At 46.1% G+C, this 10,547-nt stretch overlaps 3 protein-coding genes across 3 annotated transcripts; all 3 read right to left on the bottom strand.

Moving 5' to 3' along the window:
- Positions 1–402: 402 nt before the first annotated feature.
- Positions 403–1,182, bottom strand: PCYB_011490 (ribosomal protein S8e; the record flags this gene model as incomplete). Its single annotated transcript, XM_004220655.1, has 1 exon — positions 403–1,182. A coding segment is annotated over exon 1 (777 nt), but the record flags the coding sequence as incomplete, so codon positions are not given.
- Positions 1,183–2,658: 1,476 nt separating this feature from the next.
- PCYB_011480 (hypothetical protein) lies at positions 2,659–5,742 on the bottom strand (the record flags this gene model as incomplete). The annotated part of the gene is made up of 3 exons (XM_004220654.1): positions 2,659–2,749; positions 2,894–2,953; positions 3,086–5,742. 3 exons carry the CDS (start codon positions 5,740–5,742, stop codon positions 2,659–2,661), a joined length of 2,808 nt encoding a protein of 935 aa, XP_004220702.1.
- A 1,823-nt stretch (positions 5,743–7,565) lies between these two features.
- On the bottom strand, positions 7,566–10,547 carry PCYB_011470 (erythrocyte membrane protein; the record flags this gene model as incomplete). Its single annotated transcript, XM_004220653.1, has 2 exons — positions 7,566–10,088; positions 10,134–10,547. 2 exons carry the CDS (start codon positions 10,545–10,547, stop codon positions 7,566–7,568), a joined length of 2,937 nt encoding a protein of 978 aa, XP_004220701.1.

Genomic DNA, 10,547 nt, shown 5'->3' with positions numbered 1-10,547 from the left:
AAAAAAAAAAAAAAAAAAATGGGGAAGGTAATGCAATGCGAAGCAAGGCAAAATAGAAAAGTCCCTGCGCCATGCGGGACGTTTTATATGCACGCATGGGTGGGGTGCAAAAGGGGAAAACAGCTCTGCGGAGGAGCGCCCTCCGTGTGTGTCCTCATCCCCGTGGGGGTCCCCTTCGGCGTGGGTATCCCCTTCGGTGTGGGTATTCCCTTCCACGCGGGTGCCCCCTTCCGCGTGGCTCCCGGACAAATCAAGCGAATGTTACAAAAATGGAGAAGCAAATATTCAGGGGGGAAAAGCTGCGCAAAGTTAAGTACATCTACGCAGCTGTACGCAGCTCTACGCAACGTGGGGTAGCTACTTCCGATACTGCAGCTTGGCGAAGCGGCCAAGGCGGCTCCTACACGAGGAGTGTCGCATTTATGCAGCCATCCAGTTCAGGATTGTTGGTGACCTGTGCGAACTTGGCCCAAATGATCTTCCCCGACTGCGTAACTAGTCCTAGTTCACTCACGTTCACCTCAATTATCGTGCCCTTGGTAATAACACCCAAGTTGGTATACAAATTGGACTGCGGATTGACCTTCACACTAATGATATCAAGAGATAGGGTGGTCTTTAATTCACTGTGATAGACATTGGCCTTCTTAAAACGTAAGCTACTAGGTCTAATGTATCTTTCAAATTTCGGATTTTTCCTCGTAAAGTCATTTCCAACAAAAGAAATTTTATCGATGAGTCTTTTCCACGTTTTTCTTCTCCTCTTTCCAGATTTGACAACTCTTAACATTTCAGCCTCGTTTAGAGCCTGTATTTTAGGGATAGGTAATTCCCATTTTCCTGCCTTGCTCTTCCTTTTCTGTTTAAGTAGGTTGGTTAAGACTTTTGTTCCTTTGACTTGTGTTCTGTCAAGTAGGTACGATGGCAATCCATTATCATCATTTATTTTTGTGTTTGTTTTTACATCCTTCGGTTCATGTGCCTTTATGGTTTTTTTTAAGTTTACTTTTTCTGTGTATTTTTTCTTATTGTAAATTTTTGCTTTTATTCCTCTCAGCTTCTTTGCTTTTAGTGCTTCCTTATGTACTTTCCGCGCTTCCTTCTTTCTCGACTTTTCAAAGTAGTCAAATCGGTAGCCATACCTCTTTCGGTGCAGCTCGATGTAGTCGTTCTGTGGCATGGCTTCTAGTGAGGGGGGACGAGAGAGGGTCGGTAGAGCAGTTTTTTTTCAGTAAATTGAGGGTTCACGGAGAGGAGATGCTTTTCTTTGGGGTGCCTCTCAAGGGCGACGGATTTATCGTGTTCGTGGGCCGGGTTCTTTTTCTAATCACTCCAAGATTGCCAAAGTGAAGAGATTCCTCCTCTCCTGGATGATTCCCAAACGGGTGAACCCTCTTCGCCGTCACTTGCGAGAGAATAACCCAAGGGAGAAGAAAAGGGGGCCTTTGATCTTTCCCGTTTCGCCTGTTCTCTTCGCTCTTCCTGAAGAAACTGGGGGAAAAGGCCAACCGATCAATCAGTCGATCAGTCAACCGATCAATCAGTCGATCAGTCAACCGATCAATCAGTCGTTCAACAAACCAATCGATCAACCAATCAATCCTTTCGTTTCAACCATCCGTTTATCCGCCTCTTCCCTTTTTTTTCTTGCTAACCATTTGGGCATAACACGCATATGCCTTCGTGGCTGAATTGAATAGCTCCACTGCTGCCACTTTTGCTCTTTCGCAAAATTTGACGTAGTGGCTAGCGCGCTTAGGGTGACATATATATTTATACAAATACAGTAACCATATAGGAGCTACTTCACTTTTAACTTTTTTTTTTTTTTTTTTTTTTTTTTTTTTTTTAGAAGTGTTGCTCAGCTACGGCGCGTTAGCTTCAGCAGGGCACAGCGGGTAGCCAACAGCGAGGCGTATTTTTTTTTTGCTTCACCTTCCGATTAGCTTATTTTTTTTTTTTTTTCATATTTACTATTATCATGCCAGAGAAAGTGCACTCAAACAAAACGAGAGAGAAATGCAAGTGTCTGTCCTTCTATGACATACGAAAGGAGGAAACAACCCCTCCTGTGGTGAGTTGAATTTGTTTGGATTTTTTAACAGAAAAAAAGGGGGGCACACCAGAGCAGAGGGGCGCGGGGAAGAGAAGTCCCCGTTCGTCCTTTTCACTAAAGTATATATGATGCATGGTATGTAACATATGCATGCACGTTACTTCCCAATGTAGCAAAACTTAAAAATCACGCAAAAGTGAAGGGCTTTTTTTTTTTTTTTTTTCCAAACAAGGGACTACCCCTAGGGGATGTTTTAATTTATTTTTTTTCTGTTTATTAAAGAAGAGCAAAATGGGAGGAGGATAATTCGGGGGCACGTGGAAAATAGAAATACGCATCCCACAGAGAAGGGGTGTCCATACGAGCGAGGCGCTTTGAGTGGCACGCTCTGAGTGGCACGCTTTGGATTGCACTCTTCGAATAACACCCTCCGAATGGTACTCTTCGAATGGCACCCTCCGAATGGCACTCTTTGCAAATAACCCCACGACATGACCCGATTGACAAAAAAAAAAAAATAATGAAATGTTACGAAGGAAAGTCGCGATGATATCGAATATATCACGACATTCACCACAATGGCAGGGCTCATCTTCGTAACGTTAAGGCGCCCCGACTTTGTTACTGAAAAAGGACTTCAGTTCATCGGGAAGCACTCGCAAGATGTAGTTTTCCTTTCTGCTCTTGCTGAACCTGGGGGGGGGAAATGAGACAAATATGGGGCAAAATGGGGACAAAATGGGAACGAAATGGGAACAAAATGGGAACAAAATGGGGGTGAAAATCCCAGGTGGTTTGTTGTGCCCGCATCTCCCCTAGTGGGACTCCTAAACTTACCATGGCTTCACTTCCCAAAAGGGGAGGGAGATGACGCGCCACTTGTCGTGCTCGAGCAGCCTGCGAAGGGTAATGCGAAAGGAAATGCCAAAAAAATGGGAAAATAAAGTAATAAATGAAAGATTGCCAAACTGGGGAACAGTCAACCGGGAGGGGCGAGGCCGACCCGTCTTCCCCTCCGCGCACGCTCACCTCTGCTTGACGACCGTTTTCGTGTTGAGGGGTGGAACTCCCCCGCTGTACGACTTGGTCTTGTAGTGGAACGGGCCATTCACCTCTATGGCGATATCACGAAGACCAGAAAAAGACGCATCGAATTTTATCAAGTCTTCTCGAAGTATCACAATGTCAATAAACAGCCCCTTGTCTGTCACGTATTCGACATGGCAGGGAATCTTTAAATCCTTTTTAATTATATCTGCCATTTCGTAGTGCAGCGAGGAGGAGCTGTAGGAGGATATGCGCATGTTGTTTGTGTAGGTTTGCCTGAACAGCTGCAGCAGCTTGGGCTTATACTGAAATGGCTTCACCTTTTCGTTGTGCGCGCGAATGGCGTGCAGGGCGGGGATGTCACCCCTCTGCAGTAAATCACCCATCTGTGGTGACTCCACCCCCATGGCCGCATCGCCCGTCTGTGGTGACCCCGCCCCCATGGTCGCATCACCCATCTGTGGTGACCCCGCCCCCATGGCTGCATCGCCCTTCCGCACCCCCCACGCGCGGTACGCCAAGTACGACTGATACAGCTTGCACACCATTATCTCGATGGGAGTGTTAACGCTGCTATCTTTCGTATAAGCATAATAGGACTGATTAAAATAGACATTATTCTTGTAATAGTCCAACGTGTTTTGGTTCAAATTTTGTAAAAATGGCATCTCATAGACGAAGTTGAATAATTCCTTGTCGATGTGTGAGAAGGCTGACATATACCGAATGATATCAACCAGTTCGATCGGCGTGTAGTTGTTTCGATTATGAAAAACCATTTTGGCTAGGTAGTGCACCATAAGCGTTTTCATCTCTTCACAACGGTTCTCCTCCCCGAGGGAACCAAAAATTTCTCCTTCAACTAAGTACAAGGCTCTTATCAGCTTCGTAACCAGGCCATTATTTCTGTAGTCTAAAAAATGTAGAGAATTAAAAATTAGCAAAAATAGGGAATTCAACAGCTTAGGAGAGTTGACCTCCAATTCAGCAAGACTGTAAAAGGACAGAATGAGCTCTTCTATGCTTAGCTCTGATGCTTTTTCCATAATTTGAGACATGATCATATTTAATATTTGTACATTCGTGTAGGGGAACTTGCACAGGGTGTAGAGACAGTATACAGGGAAGCAGATGGATTGACTATCCACCTGAGGGGACGTCACTTCGGGGGGGTCGTTCGACTTTCTTTGTATTTGGCTCGAATCGATGAACTCCCTTTTTGCGTGTCTCAAATCTTGGGCAGCAAATCTGTTCACATCATCATTTTTTCGCTCCTTTTCCTTCGCTAGCTCATCTTGTGAGCTGTTTAGGGAGGAGTAGTTCGCATCGTGGTAGATAGAATAGCTGAAGTGCTTCATGTGAAAGGGGGAGGAGGCAAAGTGGTCGGGTTCGGGGTCGTCCCTCTGCAGCGCCTGCTCCATGTTGCGACAGAAGGCCTCCAAGTTTGCTTCGTCGTACGGTGCGGCCCGGGCACCGGCGGCCGCGATAGCGCCATCGTTCGAGGCATCCTCCGTGGCATCCTCCGTGGCAGCGCCAACGCTTTCCGCACTGCTTTCCTTATCACTTCCAGTATTGCTTTCCTTATCACTTCCCGTATTGCTTCCCTTATCACTTCCCGTACTGCTCCCCTTATCACTTCCTGTATTGCCCCCCTTATCGCTCCCCTCGCCGCCCCTCTGCAGGTACCCCAAAAGACGCTTCGAAAAATTGAGGAATAGCGGGCGGACGTAAATCTTCTTCACCAAGCAAAGGTACACAGCCTCACACAGCAGGAACATATCGAATTGGTCCATAAAAAAAACGAGGAAAAAATATATGTACTTAAAAATATTCGTGTGATCGAATTTCAAAATGGAGAAGCATCTCAAAATGGTAATAATATCCTTGATGTTTATGTAAGGAATGAATTTATACATATCTCTGTTTTTTTCATACTTCGTTAGCTTCTCATTTGTGGAAAATATTTTATATATAATTTTAAGATGCTTATTTATGCTGCCTACTATTCTCATAAAGTTCCTGTTTCGCGTGATGTGATTTAGTCTCCTCCTTTCATCCTTCAGCTTAAGGATATTGCTATCGTCTACCTCTCCGTAGTTGTCTTCCCCACTTCCGTCCATGGTGAGGAAATTATCATTCGGATGGTCTCCCCCCAGTGGATCCTTACTTGTCCCATTTGACGACAGCACACCGACCTTCTTTCCTTTAAGAGAAGAATCCACTCTCTGTCTCCTCTCATTCAAGTAGCTCGTAGCAATTTTGTACAGCGAAAAAACGCTCATAGTGATATTTAAGTAGCTATACGGATTCGTATCGAACACAAAAAAAATATCATCCACATTTTCTTTTCTGTAAATTTCGTTATATATATGGTCAACATTATCACTTAGCAATTTATTGTTTTTTTTTAGAATATAATTCCAATTAATTTTTTTGTTTGTCCTTTCTCTTATCATTTTGAGGTTCTCTTTTGGAGCTCCCCAAATTCCTGCTTCCATAAGTTCTTTTATAGATTTCCTATTTTTTCTAACTAATATATGATCGCTAATAAGATCGAATTCGTTGTCCTCATCAGTAGGTCCTACTTCAAGACGGTGCTTGTCTCTATCTGTGGCTACTCCATTTACTTGCTCCTTCATCGTATGGTCCACTCCCTGATCAAAAGAACTCCCTACATTTGCCCATAGTTTATGTTGCTCACTTTTTGCAAAAATGGGTGACTTTAAAAAACAGTTCCTTTTGTTAAACCTTCTAACAAATTCAGAGTTCCTCTCATGGTGATGACCCCCCCCTCGCTGATCAGGGTAATAAAAGATATGATACCTTCTCATACATCTGTCCTTATCACCATTTGGGGGGAGCAGCTGAAGCGACTTCCTTCTCTTAACATGACTACTTAACAGATAGCAGTTCCCACCCTGTGCCCTCTTTAACCAACTCGATTTTGCTACAACCGAATGGGTCTCTCGAATGAATGCGAGGGAGACGCTCAGGAGGACTATCGAGTAAGCTAACAGCCAAAGCAAGTAAGTAAAAACGATCATTATAGCCGCTCATCGTTCAGGGTGGGGATGTGGAGAGGCAACTCCCCCACCGTGTAAAAAATATGCGCCGCGGGGAACCAAACAAATCGATTAACTTCCACGATGGTAAAAAAAAAAAAAGTGGCACGCGCTGCGCTCCTAGGGGATGCTACACAATGCTGCGTAGTTACCACTTGGGCAAAAGATAAAAAGAAACTGCGACCATCGTCGTTGCGTCCCTTTGCACAGTTCGCCTTTTGCTGCTAGGCTTGGCTTGGCTTGGCTTGGCTTTGGAAGAGACGCTCCACGCGCCATTATTATTTTTTTTTTTTTGCTTTTTAATTGGACCCGTTACATCATCTGTGGGGCGCAATTGGTTCGGGGTGCACCTTTTTGGCCAATTCGCTCGCCACTTTCGCAGCATCGACGCGAAGCGCAAATCAAAAATGGGATGTCCCAAACGGCGCAGCTCTGCATAGAAGAAAAATAGCCACCTTGCATGCCGTATGCGAAGCGCATCCCAAATGCTGCGATGGGAAGAAGGTTAAACTGAACGAAGCCAAAGTGATGTGCTTAGCGCATGAACCATATAAAATGCTACCGATTGGTCATAGTCAGTGGGTGAAGCCAAAATGGGGAGTATTCTCCGAACCCAGGTGCTAAGGTGACGAACGGCTTGCCTATTCCCCCCCACACCCTGGAGAGACTGCAGCGTGCAATCCGGCTCATCAATTAACCACATAGGTGGTGTTGTCGCTTCCAAATGGAACTTCAAAAAAAGGTTTGTAATTAAAAAAAAAATTAAAAAAATGGAAGTAATAATAACAACAATGGGAGCAATAACCGGGGTGGATAAAAAAAAAAAAAAAATGCTTTGGGGGGAAGAACTCACACACATGCGGGGCGAGGATGCGCTGGGGGGGGAGGAAATGCCCAGTCGTGTGCCAACAAATAGGTACACACACACGCCAGGGTAGCGCGCCCCGTTCGCTCCTCTCTCGTCATGCTTCCTTTTCCTCTTCAAAATGGGAAAAAAAAAAAAAAAATCACACACACCGCGCACTGCACATGATGTACTCCATATGAAGTCTCCGCACGACATCTCCACATGACGCCTCCGCACGACATCTCCACATGACGCCTCCGCACGACATCTCCGCACGACGTCTCCACATGACGTGCTCCACATGACGCGCTCCACACAACCGCTTCGTCATGCACAAACGATGGCATTAGGGGAGGGGGCTTAAAAATGGGTTCCACGTCACGTTACGTTTAGTTCCCTTTAAAACGACATGACGTTCGGAATGTGCAAATCGTAAAAGAAAAAAAATAGACGTGCTTCTTTCCCTGTAGCTCTCCCGCCTCGCAGTCACACCGGATAAACTAGCTCCCATTATCATACAAGCGTCCCCCCCCCCCCCGCCTGCAACTTTATTTTACTCCTCGAAGGCCCACGGGTTGGACTTCAAAAAATTGTCCGTAGCCTCTTTTATGGCATAATTGGGAATAACCTCTCGCATGGAGAACTGCTCTCGACTAACCGGATCAAACGACCCATTATGCTTAACGTGTTCATACAAAAATATCTTATCGTAAGTCATACCACTAGGAGTAATCACCGGTTCATTCATTAAGCACATAGAAATTTTGCAACACAAATAATCCGGTATCTGTTTCCTTTGGAATGAGTTCAATATTTCTTTGAACAGATTCTCTGTCTGTTGGATTCGTAAAAATTTCTCCTCATTTGATATGTAGCCAATTTGATTCAGTAAATTTATTTTATCAATTAGGAACGACTGTAGCTCGGTGTAGGTTAGCTGCTTGTTCTGTTCGTCTCGAAGGTATATTAATTTTTTCGCTTGCAATATATATCTGTTGATTTCGCATTCGTTAGAGTCCTTTAAGTAGCTAGAGAGGGTCTTCGCTTTCGTTAGCTTTTTTAATCCTTCTTCTAAGCTGTTCAGATGTAGAAGGGTCAATCCCAGAATGAAGTGTGCCTTTACGGATTCTTCCTCCAAATTTAGGGCCTGCCTTGCGTCACTGTTCGCTAATTTCCACAGTTTCTGCTTCTTATAACACAGGGCCCTATTCGTGTAATACACATGATTCGTGTTGTCGTATGAAATAGCCTTCGTGTAGTAGTCGATGGCAGATTCAAAATATCCCAGTTTGTAGCTTTGGTTCCCCAACACTTTGTACTTTTCCGCTTCTCTCTTCCTTTCCTCAGGGTTCAGCATATCCGAGTTGGTGGCGTGCACGTGTCGCTTCTGCACATGATCCTCCGCGTCGTCGCGGTCATCGCGGTCGACACGGTCATCGGGGTCATCGCGGTCGACACGGTCATCGGGGTCATCGCGGTCACCACGGTCATTGGCACCACCACGGTCGCCATTATTGCCGCAATCGCCGCAGTTACCGCAGCCACCGCAACCACCGCAACCACCGCAACCGCCGCTATGATCGCTATCGCCACCGTCGCCGCTATCTCCGCAGTCTCGGCCCTTCTTTATTTGCTTGCTGTGGTTCCCGCCGCTGCTGAAGCTGTTCCTGTGGCTGCTCACGTGGCTGTTGCTGTCTCCCTGTCTGCAGTAACCAGGGTTCGATCCCATGTCCTTATAATCCACATTGGCTGCGTAGTTTCTTTTATTCCCAATATTTTTATTCATCATGGAGTTATTGGTGGGGCCTAAATCGGTCTCATGATTATTGGTACTTCCACTATTCCCGTAGCTAGCGCTGTTCCCACTGCTTCCGCTGTTCCTTCCGAGTGTGTTGCCCCCATGGCTGCTGGCGTAGTTACCCCCCGCGCCGCTTCCTCCATAATTATCTCCATAATGACCACCACTGCAGTCGTAACTTCCACGATTACGACTAGGTGCTTCTGTGGCGGATCTGTTGTAACTACCTCCCATAGGGTACGGATTAAAATATTCATTACTACCATCGTTCATTCCTCTCCTTAAATTAAGGCTATTCCTCCTCTCTGCATTGGCATACTCTACACCGCTGTTATTATGGTCTCCATACCCATTGCTGCTGCTTCCTCCCCCTATGAAGTTGACGCTGCTGACACTGTTACTGCTTCGTCTATTGCTGTTGTCGTTTGCAGCTGGGCAGCTGGTTCGTCCACTCTTGCGTTTCTTTTGGTACTGATGTTTCATCGCACCGCTATTCGATGCATGGGCATCTGCGTTAATATATGACGACGTTACTGATGAGGAGGAGCCGTTATTTCTAGAGTACATTTTCCCATTTCGATCACCTGGGTCGTCGATTCGATCGTTTTGGTGTCCACTCGGGTCGTTGCTTTGCTCCCCATGTCGATCGCTGTCTCCATCCCCATTGTCGTCCTCGTTATCATCATCATCCTCATCGTTACTCTCTCCGTTATTATCGCACCTGCCATTTCGGCCGTAGTGCCCATTATTACCATCGTCATCTCCGTCTCCATTATCATTGTTGTCGTTTCCCCCTCCTCCATTAGGGGTTCTGCCATTTGCATACCCACTCGCACTGTTATTATATCCGCTGCTACCACTATGGTTGTAGTTATTGCTGTTGGTGCCCCCCCCCGTGTCCTTATTATTGTAGCTATTTTGTGTGTTACTTCCACCCTTTCCGCTTTGTTGGCTATTCCCATTACCGTTATTTTGGCTACTACTATTACCAGTGGTTCTGTTGTTGCTTGATGCTATATGGTACGTTTCGTTTTCTCCGATTTGATCTCCGTAGGGATGGTTGTACTTGACCCTGCTATAATGTGCGCTTCGTACGTGGCTACCCCAGTCGTCGTTTCTGTTCGGGTCCTTCGCGTAGCCGCCATCGCTGAAAGAACCAATTTTCTCGCTAACAACGTTGACGCCGTCCTGAATTACGCTTTCTACAAAATTGGATAGACCACTCCTGCTCTTTATTTTCTCCCATACCCCTCGGATGTCAGCATAGTGGTTATGTTCCTTTGGTGATGATTGGACATGTTCATACGGATGAAAGTTATTTACATTGGGGGTGTTTCCCTGTATCTGTTGGTACGCTGTATGTGAGAAGTTCGGGCTATTCTGCTCGGGAGCGTAGACGTTGCGGCGATTTCCTTGACTGTACACTTCGCTAGATCCTTCTCCGTGGCCTCCTCCCTGATTGTGGCCTCCGCCCTGATTGTGGCCACTGCCCTGATTGTGGCCACTACCCTGATTGTGGCCGACGCCCTCATTATGACCATCGCCCCCCCTTTCCGGGTCGACATTCCTACTCAGAAAGCAGCGGTTGCCGCTGTGCGCGCTGCGCCCACTGTTCCCGCTTTTACCACTCTGTCCGCCTTTACCGCTGTTCCCGCTTTTAACACTGTGGCCCCTGTCCCCGGCGACGCTCTCCGCACTCTTCATAAACGCGCTCAAATTGTTGGATAAATAATTCAT

The sequence above is a fragment of the Plasmodium cynomolgi genome, chromosome 1, assembly GCF_000321355.1.
Source record: "Plasmodium cynomolgi strain B DNA, chromosome 1, whole genome shotgun sequence".
NCBI lineage: Eukaryota > Apicomplexa > Aconoidasida > Haemosporida > Plasmodiidae > Plasmodium > Plasmodium cynomolgi.
This window is presented reverse-complemented; position numbering and strand designations above follow the sequence as displayed.